Source organism: Chelonoidis abingdonii, chromosome 3 (assembly GCF_003597395.2).
Source record: "Chelonoidis abingdonii isolate Lonesome George chromosome 3, CheloAbing_2.0, whole genome shotgun sequence".
NCBI classification, from domain to species: domain Eukaryota; kingdom Metazoa; phylum Chordata; order Testudines; family Testudinidae; genus Chelonoidis; species Chelonoidis abingdonii.
In genome coordinates, this window is record NC_133771.1 from 140,982,851 (window position 1) to 140,998,388 (window position 15,538).

Sequence of the window (15,538 nt, forward strand, 5' to 3'; positions counted from 1 at the left end):
CATGCTGATCAGAGCTCCACGCTGGGCAAACAGGAAATGTAATTCAAAAGTTCGCGGGGCTTTTCCTGTTTACCTGCCCGCTGCATCCGAGTTCAGATTGCTGTCCAGAGCGGTCAGTGGTACACTGTGGGATATCACCCGGAGGCCAATAACGTCGATTTCCGTCCCCAATAACCCTAATCCGATATGTTTATATCAATTTTAGCGCTACTCCTCTCGTCTGGGAGGAGTACAGAAATCGATATAAAGTGCTTTTTATATCGATATAAAGAACATTGTAGTGTGGACAGGTACAGCATTAAATCGATTTAACACTGTTTAAATCGATTTAAACGCATAGTGTAGACGAGGCCTATGACTCTTTTTTTGTTTTCACTCTACTGCAGCCTCTCCAAAAGGGTGGAAAACAGCAGGGAGGGATGCAGTGGGAAGAACACATACACCCCTGACTCTGGGCATCCCTAAGCCTCTGACTGCCAGCTCCTGGGACTGGCCCAACAGGAGATGGATTGTTAGATAACTACGCTGTTCTGGTCATTCCCTCTGAAGCATCTGGCACTGGCCACCATCGGAAGACAGAATACTGGGCTAGTTGGGCCACTGGTCTGACCCAGCATGGCTGCTCTTATGTTCTTGTACTTGCCCCCAACCTCACAGGGTGCATGCAGGGATCTGGAGCTGGGTCTGTCACAAGGGGAATGAATTCAGGGTACATCCTGGTTTTTAGAGGTGGGTCGCTGGCTACGCTTAGGCCCAGCCCTGCTGCTCTGAGCCCAGGGCAGGGCTCACCCCTCACAGAGCCGCCCTTCCTGCAACACAGCAGCAACCGCCCCCGCGAGCGCCGCCGGGCCCTGCCGCTGCTGCGTCACGTGCACGGGGAGCAGCCCAGGTTGAGGCGTGGACCCAGGCGAGGGAGGAGGAGGAGCGGGCGGGCCTGCAGCTGCGGCATGTCTCCCGCTGGCTACAAGTTCCCCGAGCGGCCGGGTAACTAAGGGACCGGGTGTTGCGTGCATCGGTGCTGCGTCCCGTGGGCTGGGGGCGGCGCGTGGGGCTCGGGGCTGCCTTGTCCTTGGCTCTGGGGGGAGTCGAGCCCCGCGGCCGCCGTGGCGGGGGCTGCCGGGGGCTCGGAGTGTCGCTCTCTGCCAAGACACTGGAGGGCGGGGGGAGCTGCCGCTGCTGCAATCCTCCTGCAACCGGGGAGCAGCGCCTCTGGTGTTCGTCTAGCGACCTTGCCTGGGCCGCGTGTGCTCCAGGGCTCAGATTAGCAACTTGCTGCTCTGTATTTCCTGGGGAGGCTGCTCCTCGAAAACAGAGGCGCGCTGGCCCGTCTTACAGTTAGATATATTCTTGTTGCACCCGCTGATGATTGTGCGTAACATTTTTAACGAGCACAGGAATTTCTGAAACCTGCCTCTGACTCATCAGCCTGCCTGTACCTGGTAGTGTCTCCTGCCCCCGGGTTAAAGGAACTTTTTAAATGATGCAAGTCGCCCTGCTGGTTAACTAATATGCTACTGAGCGGAAACTGGAATTGCCCAGTATTTGGATGAGTCTGTATTTGACCTCAAATGCCCATTACCAATTTAAATATAGTCTTTCGGTTATTAACTGTAGATTAAAGTGCGCTGTGTCCCTGCCGCGGCTCTGGGGCTGGAGGATCTCTCTCCCTCCGCCACCTCGCTGTAATAGACTGGTGACTATACCAAACAAATGGCTTGGATCCCTAGGGCTTCGTTATAACAAGGGTGTCTTTTTGTGCATTCATTTTGCATGCAGGTAAAGTGGAATTTTCAGCCTGAAATGGTCATACAAAAATGCTAGGGGATGGCAGATTACCCCTAAGTGTCAAAAATCATGAAGGACTGAAGGAATACTTCACTGTCTTAAAAGTTTTGTAAATTGTAAACCCATTCATTATTTGAGGGGGGGGGGGAGGAGAGAAGTGATTAATATGACATTTAAACTTTAGGGGTTGGAAGTACTAAGCAGATTTTTTTTATCATATTGATGAACATGTGACTCTAGTATTGATTGAAATAAAAATAGCGCTAGTAGTAAGGTCACATCACCCAATAGCAGCGCAGCATTCCCATATAATTTGCTTGTTTTGGTTTTCTCTCTCAGCTCAGTTGCTAAAAGAAAGTTATTTCTTGTTTATCTTTGAAGCTTTTTGCAGGTGTCTGTCATAGTGTATCTTGCCTTTTGCTCATTGACTGTACAAAAGCATGTGCCGTTGATTGATTTTAAGGAACAGATTGTTTTATTTACCAGTCTTCAAGGCCTGGTACTGCAGTGAGGTGCATGTGTGTGGACATATGCAAAGATCTGTTGAAGTTGGCATGGACGGACCCTTCCCATAGGTCATTGCAGAATGAGGGTCCAAATAGTTGCAGCTGATGAGATGGCTAGAGACACTGTTAATATAGCAGGTTGTTTGTTTTTGTTATTTTATTTTTGTGATAAGGAGAACATGTTTAGATAATTCAAATGGAAAGAATTTTTTAAAATGTACTCAGTTCTTCACTATTTACTGTTGGCTTATTTTTGCATTTTTCTCCGTGTAGACACTGGAGCTGGAGTGGTTAGTTCCACTTACTGTTTATTAAGTAAACCTGGGTGGAGAAAAGTAATTCAGTTTTGTAGAGGATTTCCATATTTCCAAAGCTGGTTTCATTCCCACTTACAATACCTCTCCACCCCTAAATCAAAATTCTCTGCAAAAGGTTATGAAGCCTTGATTCTGAGGTGGATGCTTTGGAGACACAGATCATGGAGTCCCCTGCAGCTCACCAGGTTGTCAGGAAACTAACTGTGTCTACAAAATGATTTGATTAGGCTGAATCAGCAAATGCTGACAACAAATATTTCATCAGAGTTTTTCTGGCCAGCTCTGTTTGTTAGTTTTTGTTTCACGCTAGCACACTGCTTGTGGTTTGCTTTCTAACACCACAAGACAGTGTTTGTGGATTTCTAAAAAAATATTATTGATATTCACTTAAAAGTCAGGACATAGTTCTATTCATTTTAAGTTCTGAATCCCCCATTTCCCCCCCTTTTTTTAAATAAAACCCAAATTTTGGACCTAAGGTCCTTATCCAAAGTGCACTGAAGTACAGTAACTCCCTACTTAATGTTCTCTCACTTAACGTTGCTTCGATCTTACGTCCTTGCTCAATTACAGAACATGCTCCATTTAAAGTTGTGAAATGCTTTGCTATAACGTCATTTGGCTGCCCCCCATCAGGTCCCCTATGTCCCCCCCACAGCGCCTCCCTCCTGCTGGCAGACCCTGTGGATCAGTGCCTTCCTCCACCCTCCCCACAGTGCCTTCCTCCACCCCTTCCTGCCCACGGCAATCATCTGGCTTGTGGCGTTCAGGAGGGAGACTCAGTGCATAGGCTCTTCCTCCTTCCCCTGCCTCCCAAACGCCACAAACCAGCTGATTGCCACAGGCAGGAGGCAGGTGAGAGAGGGGGAAGCCTCCGCGCCCCGTCCTCGCTCCTCCTCCATCCCTCCTGCCCCCTAAACATCACAAGCCATAGGCAGCAGGGAGCGGGGAGGAGCGAGGATGCAGCGCACGTCCTCCCTCCCTCCCTCCCCTGTCTCCTGCCCGCGTCAGTCAGCTGGCTTACGGTGTTGGGGGGCTGCGCACTGTGTCCTTGCTCCTCCCCCTCCTGTTTCCTGGTCGCTGCAAGCCAGCTGATTGCTGCGGGCAGGAGGCAGGGGAGGGAGGGGGAAGGAGCGAGGGTGCAGTGTGCGGAGTAAAGGGGTGTGGTGGGAAGAAGAGGTAGGTTAAGGGTGGAGGCTTAGGGGAAGGGGTGGCATGGGCAGGCCGAGGGTTGAGCCCCCTGCCCCTGGTGCTTGCTGAGTAGAGGAAGCTGCCACTGCTGCTGCACAACTTGCTTCTCCTAGCCTGCAGCGCCTTCAGCCTCCTTGCCTGTCTCATCTCCAGTGCCAGTGGGCTGTGCCTGTGTGGGGGAAGCAGGGGCACCTCCCAACTATAGTTCTGTATGGCAAAAAAAAAACAAAAAAACCCTGGATCCTAACCCCTCCCCTTTCATTTACATTCATTCTTATGGGGAAATTAGATTCGCTTAACATCGTTTCACTTAAAGTTGCATTTTTCAGGACCAGAACTACAATGTTAAGTGAGGAGTTACTGTCAATGCGAATCTTTCTGTGGTCTTCAACAATGAGCTTTGGATCAAACCTTAAATTGTTTGTGTTTTCTTTTACCCATGAAAGTCCATTGTTCAAGCATCACTAACAACTGTGTTATATTTGTATTTGGGTAGTAGAGGAATTCTTCAGTGCTAAAGCATGTTATGTTTGCATAAGGAAACTTTAAAAGGTCTGCACTTAGCCCTGGAAAGAAGTAGGCAGCCCTTTTCACTGGAGCACAGTAATGGTCAGGTCAAATAAATCTATAACTGAAAATCAAATTCAGACAAGATACGTGGGTGTGGCCCAGACCTTTCCCAAGGAAGTTAAGTCTGTCAGGATGGAGCTGACTCTGTAGGCCTTGCTCAGTTGAAACTCCCACTTAGTTCAGTAGGAGTCTTGCCTGTGTAAAGACTGCAGGGGTAGGCCCCTGAGAGAACTTGTACAAAGAGAAATTCTAAATTTGCATTGAATAAGTGCTGATGTAGTGGAAAGGATAGGTCAATATCTATATGCCTAGTTGCTTGTGGAAATGGTTACTTATATACTTGGATGTATACTTAGGCCCCACGTCTGCAGCTGACTCCATACAGGTGCATCTGCATTGACTCAAGTGTGACTCCAGCAGGAGGGTTCTGCTCATACAGATGCAGAAGCAGGGTCAGAGACCTATAACATATTATTTGCTCATATTAAAATATCTCAACTTCAGATGCAGTACCATAACTGGCCACTATTTTATAATAAAACAAATAACCCTTTTTAAATTAACTTTGAAAATTCAAAGTACTTATACTTTAAAATTATGTATTTTGGGCGAGGGGGGGATTTCAAAGTTGCTTACTATATATACTTGTTCATAAGCTGAATTTTTTTAGTGAAAAAGGGACGCACTAGAGATGGTGGTCGGCTTATGAACGGGTATAGAGAGGCAGAAGTTGGACAGCTCCTCCCACCAACAGAGGGAGCAAGGAGAGGCAGCACAGCCAACAGAGACAGAAAGGAAGAGGCGGGGCCAGAGTCTCTCCTGCTCTCCCCCAAGCCTCTGAAGTGGCTGCAGCTCCGGGGCTGGCAGGCTGCAGCTGTGCTGCTTGGCCCTTCCCACCAGAGGGTGCCGGAGCAGGCTGTGGCTGTGCCACCCAGCTCAGCCCGCCAGAGCAGGCTGCGGCTGCGTTGCTCAGCCTGCTGGAGCAACTCCAGCAGATAAGGTGGGAAGGGTCAGCCCTCCCCAGATAAGGTGGGAAGGGCTGGGATGGGGAGAGTGTGGGGGTCCCAGGCTAGGGATGGGGTCTTGTGGGGGGTGGTCACAGGGATTACTCCCCTGACTCCCAGCTTCTCCACCCCAAAAAAATTTCCCGCCAGTTGCTGTCCTGGCCCATCAGGGTAAGCAGCTGGTGTACCGGGACACTTTGGGTACGTCTACGCTACAGGATTATTCTGATTTTACATAAACCGGTTTTGTAAAACATTGTATAAAGTCGAGTGCACGCGGCCACACTAACCACATTAATTCGGTGGTGTGCGTCCATGGTCCGAGGCTAGCGTCAAACTTCTAGAGCGTTGCACTGTGGGTAGCTATTCCATAGCTATCCCATAGTTCCTGGCAGTCTCCCCCGCCCCTTGGAATTCTGGGTTGAGAGCCCAGTGCTGATGGGGCAAAATCATTGTGGCGGGTGTTCTGGGTACAACCTCACCCTCCCTTTGTGAAAGCAGCAGACAACCATTTTCGCGCCTTTTTTCCTGGGTGAACTGTGGAAAAGCCATAGCACAGCAAGCATGGACCCTGCTCAGCTCAAGACCGCAGTCGTGGACGTTGTAAGCACCTCGCGCATTCTCGTGCAATCTATGCTGAACTGGGACCTGCAAAGCCAGGCGAGGAGGAGGAGCGCGGCTATGGCAGCCGCGGCGACGAGAGTGATGAGGACATGGACACAGAATTATCTCAAACCGCGGCCCCTGCGCTTTGGAGATCCTGCTGGTAATGGGGCAGGTTCTAGCCATTGTAACGCCGATTTTGGGCCTGGGAAAACAGCACAGACTGGTGGGACTGCATAGTTTTACAGATGTGGGACGATTCCCAGTGGCTGCAAAACTTTCGCATGCGTAAGGGCACTTTCATGGAACTTTGTGACTTGCTTTCCCCTGCCCTGAAACACCATAATACCAAGATGAGAGCAGCCCTCACAGTGGAGAAGCGATTGGCAATAGCCCTCTGGAAGCTTGCAACGCCAGACAGCTACCGGTCAGTCGGGAATCAATTTGGAGTGGGAAAATCTACTGTGGGGGCTGCTGTGATGCAAGTAGCCCAAAGCAATCATTAAGCTGCTGCTACGAAAGGTTGTGACTCGGGAAATGTGCAGCCATAGTGGATGGCTTTGCTGCAATGGGATCCCTAACTGTGGTGGGGCGATAGATGGAACCCATACCCCTACTTGCCCGGAGCACAGGGCACCCAGTACATAAAACCGCAAGGGTACTTTTCAATGGTGCTTGCAAGCACTGGTGATCACAAGGGACGTTTCACCAACATCCACATGGGATGGCTGGGAAGGGTTCATGACGCTCACGTTACAGAAGCACTGCTCTGTTTAAACTTCTGCAGCAAGGGAATTACTTCCCAGAACCAGAAAATAACGGGATGTTGAAATGCCTATAGTTATCCTGGGTGACCCAGCCTACCCTTGATGCCATGGCTTATAAGCCATACACAGGCACCCTGGACAGTGGTCAGGAGCTGTTCAACTACAGGCTGAGCAAGTGCAGGATGGTGGTAGAACGTGCATTTGGTCATTTAAGGCGCACTGGCACACATTACTGACTCGCTCAGATCTCAGCCAAACCAATGTCCCGTTTGTTATTGCTGCTTGCTGTGTGCTCCACAATCTCTGTGAGAGTAAGGGGGAGACCTTTATGGTGGGGGGAGGCTGAGGCAAATCATCTGGCTGCTGATTATGCGCAGCCAGACACCAGAGCGATTTAGAAGAGCACACCACGAAGCGGTGCGCATCAGAGAAGCTTGAAAAAGTTTCATCACAGGCCAGGGTACAGTGTGACTGCTGTTTGTTTCCCCTTCATGAACCCCCCCCCTTATTAACTCCTCCCTGTAAGCAACCACCCTTCCCTTCGATTACAGCTTGCTTAGGGAAATAAAGTCACTATCGTTAAAAATCATGTATTCATTATTAAAAAGTAATATAAAAAGAGGCAGAGAACTGACAAGGTATCCTGGGTGTGGTTTGGGAGGAGGATAGGAGAAAGGAAAAGGCCATTAAACACATTCAATGTAATGACAGCCTTTGGTTGGACTGTCCACGGGGTGGGTGGGCGGGTGCACGAAGCCTTCCCCCACGCGTTCTTACACGTCTGGGTGAGGAAGATATGGAACGTGGAGAGGATGGTTACACAGGGGCTGCAGCGGCACTCTGTGATCCTGCTGCTCTTCCTGAAGATCCACCAGACGTCGGAGGATATCAGTTTGATCATGCAGCAGCTCCAGCGTTGCATCCCGCCACCTCTGATCTTCCTGCCGCCGCCTCTCATCTCGAGCGTCCCTCCTATCCTCATGTTTGTCCCTCCTATCCTCACGTTGGTCCCTCCTGTTCTCACGTTCACTGGCATCTTTCCTATACTTTGCTACCACGTCCTTCCACTCATTCAGATGAGCTCTTTCATTGCGGGTTACTTCCATGATTTCCGAGAATATTTCGTCTCACGTCTTCTTTTTCGTCCGCCTTATCTGAGATAGCCTTCGGGATGGAGTAGGGAGGCTTGAAAAATGTGCAGCTGCATGAGGAGAAAAAAGGGAGAGAAAGTATTTAAAAAGATACATTTTACAGAACAATGTTATACTCTTTCACAGTGAACAACACTATTCACCTTACATAGCACATGTGATTTCACTACAAGGTCGCATTTTGCATCTTAATATGAGTGCCTGCGGCTCTGGTGTTACAGATCCACAGATGCAGGTCCGGCAGTCAGAATTCAGCTTGCATGCGACCATAGTAAGCCATTGTCTTTCGGCTTCTCCAGCCTTCATATACACAGTGCCCTCTGATGCTCTCTTTCCTGTTAACATGCAGCAGCAGAAGCCAACCGCCCTCATCCAATTCTCTAGGATGATTGCTTTACCCCTCCCCCCACCACATGGCTGGTATCATGGAAGATCACTGCTAATCATCCCCCTTTCCCCCCCACTGCGTGGCTGGTAGCTGGGAAGATTCCGTGCTAGCCAAACGCAAAAAACCTCAGCGCTTGCCTTCCTCCCCTCCCCCCGCTTGACTACGTGCAAGGAAGGATTTCTTTTAAGCAACAGCCAGTAGAAAAAATGGCCATCTCTGTCCCCTTAATTAAATTCCTGAATTTCAACCAGGTTACATGAACGATATCACTCTGCTGAGGATAACAGAGCGAGATAAAGAACGATGTTTCTTGAATGCCAACAATCACCGGGACCATACGCAGCTATGCTTTGTCATGCAATGAATACCCAATTACTTGCTACATGCATGGCGTGGTAAAGTGTCCTACACATTGGACGGAACAAGGCTGCATTGCCCAGAAACCTTCTGCAAAGGCTTTTGGAGTACGCTCCAGGAGCGTTCATGGAGATGTCCCTGGAGGATATTCTGCTCCATCCCAGACATGTTAAACTTTTCCAGTAACTTTACTGGCGCGAATGCCATCCCAAGCCTCATGGAAATCAAAATCATTAAAAAAACGCTTGCTTTTAACCATGTTTTATATTTACAAAGGTACACTCACCAGAGTCGCTTCCATGGCTTCACTGTCTGGGCTAGAGGCTTGGGAGGGCTGGAGGGTAAACTTTTCCGTCTGGTCACAAAAAGCTCCTGGCTGTTGGGGCTAACGGAGTGCTGTGCTGCAGTCGCTGCAAGGTCGTCCTCTCTCCTCCTCCTCATCTTCCTCCTCCGCAGAATCCTTCAGCCATGGTTGAGATTACAACCCCCCACCTCGGAATCCACGGACAGGGGTGGGGTAGTGGTGGCGCAGCCCCTAAAATTGCATGCAGCTCACGTAGAAGCAGCATGTTTCGGCCCTGACCTGGACCTTCCGTTTGCTGCTTTGGTTTTCTGGTAGGCTGTCTGAGCTCCTTAACTTTCACTCTGCACTCCACTGAGATCCCTGCTGTGGCCTTTTCCATCATAGCCTTGGAAATTTTTCAAATATTTTTTCATTTCGTCTTTTGGAATGGAGTTCTGTTATTACGGAATCCTCTCCCCCTATAGCGATCAGATCAGTACTCCCATGCGGTCCATGCTGGAGCTCTTTTTCGATTCTCAGGAGACTGCATTGCTACCTGTGCTGATGAGCTCTGTGTTCACCTATGTGCTAGCATGAGCTCCACGCTGGCCAAACAGGAAATGAAATTCAAAAGTTTGCGGGGCTTTTCCTGTATATCTGGCCAGTGCATCGAGTTCAGATTGCTGTCCAGAGCGGTCACAGTGGTGCACTCTGGGATACCGGCCCGGAGGCCAATACCGTCGATTTGCGGCCACACTAACCCTAATCCGATATGGTAATACCGATTTTAGCGCTACTCCTCTCGTTGAAGGAGAGACAGAACGATGTAAAGAGCCTTTATATCGATATAAAGGGCCTCGTAGTGTGGACGGGTACAGCGTTAAATCAGTTTAACGCTGCTAAATCAGTTTAAACGTGTAGTGTAGACCAGGCCTTTGTTTACTTAGGTTTACCTCCGTGCCTGTGGTTGCTCGAGGTAAACCCCATCTCGGCCCACCAGCGGATTATCCTGTTGGCTAGAAGCCAAAGTTGGCTGACCCCTGAATTATAGGTTGGCTTATAAACGGGTTATAAAATATTCCATTTTTACTTACCCATCGGGGGCGGGGGGAGAGAGTCGTCAGCTTATAAACGAACTGGCCTGCGATCGAGTAGTATATGGTACTTTTGTTTTTAACTGTAATTTTTTTATAGTGAATACCAAGAAGAGTTTGAAAGATGAATTGAATCTATTTTGCGGGAGCGGATTATGGTTTGGATGGAGGCATGGGGACCATGATCCAGCAGCATGCACTATCAGAGGAGGACTTCCGAGGGCAAGAATTTAGGATCATTCAAATTTCTGAAAGGCAACAATGACCTTTTGAGTATAACTCAGCCTGATATATATTACAAATTCACAAGGTATTGTATCACCTGACTTCTGAGTGTTCTGATTTAAAAAAAAAATCTGACTCTTCTACAGTGGTTTTTTAATTTCTGAATTTCCCTGTGTCATAAGCATAAGTCCAATTCTGAACCTTAACGTCCAAAATGTGGGTGCTTGCATGAAACCTCCAAGCTTAATTACCAGCTTAGATCTGATAGCGCTGCCACCAGGCAGGAATCAATTGCCTGCCTCACTCGGTCTCCCAAACCTTCCCTGGGGGACCCCAAGACTCAGATGCCCTGAGTCTACAACAAAGGAAATAACCCCTCCCTTGTCTCCTCTTTATTTCCTCCCTGGCTCCCCTCCCTGGATGGCCCTGGACGATCACCCTATTTCAATTCTTGAAATGCAAAACAGAGAGATCCAGTTTCTTTCACCCTCAGTCAGAGTCCTGCAAAGGTAAGCTTTGCAACTCGGACACAAAGAGATTCCCCCTCCCAGTCTTTCCCTGAGAGAACCGTAACCCTGGCGCAGAGATTCCTATCCCCTGAGGCCTCAACTAGCAAAGAAATCCAACAGGTCTTAAAAAAAGCTTTATATAAAAGAAAGAAAAAGACAAAAAATATTCTCTATATCAAGATGACAATATACAGGGTCAATTGCTTAAAGAAAAATGAATAAACAGCCTATCCCAAAAGATATAGAATTTAAAACATTCCAGCAAACTACACACATGTAAATACGAAAACAATATAAAAACCTATTGTCTTCTACTTTTTTACTTACCTTGGAAACAGAAGATTAGAAAAGCCTGGAGATAGAGATCACTCTCTAGCCGAGAGAGCACAGAGCAGAGACAAAAGACCACACACCCCAAAAATCCCTCTCTGAGCTTTGTAAAAATCCGGTTTTCTGATTGGTCCTCTGGTCAGGTGTTTGGTTCCTTTGTTAACCCTTTACAGGTAAAAGAAACATTAACCCTTAGCTATCTGTTTATGACACCCTCATTTTCTACTTAATCTTTTAAAATATTTTAACAACATAAGAACAGCCATACTGGGTCAGACAAATGGTCCATCTAACCCAGTATCCTGGCTTCTGACAGTGGTTAATGCCAGATGCTTCAGAGGGAATGAACAGAACAGGGCAATTATTGCATGATCAATCCCATGTCATCGAGAGTTGGTGGGTAGTCAAAGTGGATTTCCCAGTTCAAGTGCATTATTACCTACTAATATATTGTATTCAGTAATGTTTTGTGCCTGATAAAATAAGAGCTTGAAGTGTCAAATTGTACAAAATTGTTGTCATTTAATGAATGATATTGAAGGAGGTGAAAGTGAAACTCAAGTGTGTAAATGAGATCATAAATATCAGTGTGCCCTTTGGATCTGCACAGTGTTTATTAGCTCTGTGTGAGAGTGCACGCATGCGTCCAGAATAGGGAGTAGAGAGGAGGAATATCAGTTTTCTGCTATTTAATTTTAAAATTAATATTGTCTTTAACACTAGATATGTTCCTATTCTGCCATCAGTTTGATTAAAATTTTATTTGCCTTAATTACTATTAAATTTATTGGTTTCTTCATTCAGAAAAATCCCAAATACTCAATAATGTAGTCACATGAGTACTTTTATCACCCAAATATAAAAATCATCATGTAGTTTTCCTTTAGCATTTGAAGTGTGTTCATCTTCTCATACACCTTTAAGAAAATGCACACAGTAGTGAAGCCTAATGACATTTTGTTGTACTTCTATTAAAGAGCAATTTTTTGTTTTTTTCCTTAGGAATCCTTTTTCATTGCCAAGCCTTTCTGATGAGACCTAATAGGTGAAAGCTTGTTATGCTTCATTGAGTGTTGAAAAAGAATTAGTGACTGCCAATTTGCATTTTGCTAAAAGGCCTAACATACAACTGATTTCCCCCCTCCCACCCATTGCTTTATAGTGTGTGTCATTAAAGGGACACTATCAAATCACACACACTTCTGCCTACATTTTTCCCTGTTACAAATTGTACCTAAAATTGCAGCAAATGAAAAAGGTTAGAGAAAACAAATTCATTTATAGTTTTATTTTGTGAACAGTTTTACCAGTCTTTTGTAAAAAGTCAGGTTTTCTCTTTTCCCATTGACAATTAGTCACTTTCCCCATTGGTTGTTTCAGTCAGTCGCAGAAAAACAGGGAAAGAAACATTTCAAAAATTGTATGTGTAAATACTTAGGATGATTTTAAGTGCCAAATGCTACTGACAGTAACCTAGTTTTTGTGTCTGCAGGTTTGCACATCTATATTTCTAGCTGAAGAGTTGTTTTTATTAATTTTTCAGTAGCCCAAGATGTTTTCCAAACATAGGAAGACAAGGTCCCTGCTCCACAGAGCTTTATTTGTAACAGTATACATGACACAGTAAGCGTGAGCTACAATATTAGATGGCGAAATAGGAAGACAAGCACATGAGAGTTACAGAAAAAAAGTCACATGGTTACTTAATAGTTAAACACAATCCCCAATAAATACAATCTTCCTAACACAATCTACCACTAATTCCTTCCAGTGCTCCTTACTTAGCCAATCTGTGCTCCCATACTATGCAGCTGCCTCCACATCGTTTAGCTTTCCTTTTCCAGTCCTCCATCTCACCATCTTCTTTTCCCATTCCACATGGCGTCCCTCGGCAAGTCCTGCTAACATTTTATACCTGCCCCTGACAATCACCCCTCTCACCATTACATCGCTGTTTGAAAATCTTGAGTGAAATCCTGGCCCTATTGAAGTCAATTGCCAAGTTCCCATTAACTTCAGTGAGGCCAGAATTTCAATCCCAGCCTACAAACATGGTCATGCCTTATTAAGGGTACATTTATATGTAGTTTTTAAAGAATGAATAACATTTGTTAATTCCATTTTAATAAATGCTTCAGTAGGTTGATTGTAACCATCTATAACATACGCTACTCATGCCTGTTAAGTGTTTATAACATCTGTTAGGCCTTGATTCTTGAAGGTTGTCTAACTTTAAGCATATCAGTGAGATTACGTACATGCTTAAAGTTAAGCTTGGGCCTAAAGTACCATCTTGAATTGGAACCTTCATCATTTTTAGCCCTTTATAAACTATTTATAAATATAATCTTGAATGCCAAAACTCTGAGTAACCTCAAATGTGTTACTCCTGTTGCTTTGAACTAGTGTTTAAGAACTGCAGGATTTGGTCTTCTGTGAATTGGGAGGCAGTTATCCTTTTGTCTTGTTTAGCTGAAAATCGCAAAATGTTAGAATCCTCTGACTCCCCTCTTTTCTATCCCCTGATCTGAAATCATTAATTCTCAGTTGTTTTTTTATTGTTGCAGGAATACTTGCTCTCTGGGGCTGATATCATTGAAACAAACACTTTCAGTAGCACCAGAGTTGCACAAGCTGACTATGACCTGGAGTATCTGGTAAGAATTTTAAGCCACTTACGTGTTAAGATATTAATCAAGATTTGTTGTCCTAGCAGCCAATATTAACCTAGTCTCCAGAGTCCATAAGGCTAATGTTTATTGCTAACTCTACACTGTCTCTGAGCACACAGGTGCGCTTGTTTGGGTCTCTGGTGCTCAGCAGAGAAATATCCCATTTACTTGTAACACATTTCCATTGTTACGGTAATATTAGGATGAAAATTATACTTGTCATAGGATAGTTGTCAATGAAGGCACAGTCAGTAATAATTTGTATTGGGCTTCATCGTTTGAGTATTCTGAGAAGAGTCTCATTCTGTGAACAATAACATTCTGCATCAGTGCTTCCAGTTTCACAAGGTGGTGCCAAAATGGAAATGTTTTGTCCCTTAACGTTGTATGTATGTTTAATTCTTTGGCACAGAGGTCTGTCCTGCTTGCAACAGTGTTTTGCTGCAGTGCTTAGAACTTTCAGCTCGGGTTTGTGTTGCCTGTCGATGTGGGTCACATCATTTTAAAATTAATCTCAGCAGATGGCCCGACAATACCTGGAAACATGCCATCTAAATCAGAACTGATGTTCCCAATAAGCTAAATTTACCTTCATAAGGCCCCTTCCTTCAAGGTGACAGCTCCCACTAACTCCAGCGGGAATTGAGGGTGCTCAGTAACTTACAGAACTGGCCATTAGTCTCTTTGCCATTGTTTAATTTTATAATAGCAGTTTTAGGCACAGACGTAGTAGAATGGTATCCATCATATCAGGGGTTGGCGACCTATGGCATGCGTGCCAAAGACGGCACGCGAGCCAATTTTTAATGGCACACTGGAGCCTGCCAGGATGCCAGCAAGCCACTAAAAATCCTGCCCAGCCCGGCGCACTCTCCTCTGCCCTCCCCTTCTCCCGCGGGGGCAGGGAGCAGAAGCATAGCCGTGCGCAAGGATGGGCAAATGGGCCCACTCTCCCGGCATGGCAAGCTGTGGGTCCGCGCTCCCGGGCCAGAGCACGGGGCCGAGCACAGCAAGCTGCCAGCCCCTCCCCCACCTTCTCCCCTCCCCTGGAGCTCTGCCGCCACGTGCAGCGCTCTGGGGGTCGGGGCTGCGCGCTCCCGAGAGCAGTGTTTCAAGGCAGACATGCTCCCGCTCAACCAGAGGGGCGGGGCTTTGTGCTCCCACGGAACAGCGTATCTAGCTCTGTGTGAAGCCTCATGGTAAGGGGCCCAGGGCTGGGGGGGTTGGATAAGAGGGGTGGGGACAGTTAGGGGACAGGGAGCAGGGTGGGTTGAATGGGGGGATGGGTTAGAGGTAGGGGGGGTTGGATGGGGCATAGGAGTCCCGGGGTTTGTGAGGGGGCAGGGGGTGAATAGGGGTCAGTGCAGTCAGGGGACCGGGAGCAAGGAGGGTCCGGGGGGGGGGATTTAGGAGTGGGGGGTCTCTGAAGGTGGTGGTCGGGGACAAGGAGTAGGGGGGTTGTATGAGTTGGGAGTTCTGGGGTCTGTCAGGAGGCAGGGGTGTGAGAGGGTTGGGGCAGGCAGGGATTGTGGGGGTTGGATGGGTCGGGAATTCTGGGGTCTTGTCAGGGGGCAGGGATTGGTTGGATAGGCATGGGAGTCGCGGGGGTCTGGCTGGGACAGGGCTGTGGATAAGGTCGGGGGCAGTCGGGACAGTAGGAGGTAGATCCAGTCGGACAAGGAACATGGAGGCTTAGATAAGGGTGGGCCCAGAGAGGGGGTAGTCAGGGGACAAAGAGCAGCGGGTTGAGAGTTATTAGGGGGGCAGTCACTCAGCACTCTCCTGA

General features: G+C 47.2%; 1 protein-coding gene across 1 annotated transcript in view; it reads left to right on the plus strand.

Moving 5' to 3' along the window:
* The first annotated feature begins 928 nt into the window (after nt 1-928).
* Nucleotides 929-15,538, plus strand: part of MTR (5-methyltetrahydrofolate-homocysteine methyltransferase) — an 85,536-nt gene continuing 70,926 nt past the window's right edge. Inside the window, 7 exon segments of the mRNA XM_075064182.1 lie at nt 929-984; nt 10,117-10,143; nt 10,146-10,172; nt 10,175-10,250; nt 10,252-10,313; nt 10,316-10,326; nt 13,648-13,737. Of these exon segments, the coding sequence (XP_074920283.1) occupies nt 948-984; nt 10,117-10,143; nt 10,146-10,172; nt 10,175-10,250; nt 10,252-10,313; nt 10,316-10,326; nt 13,648-13,737 (330 nt within the window). The 5' untranslated portion in view covers nt 929-947.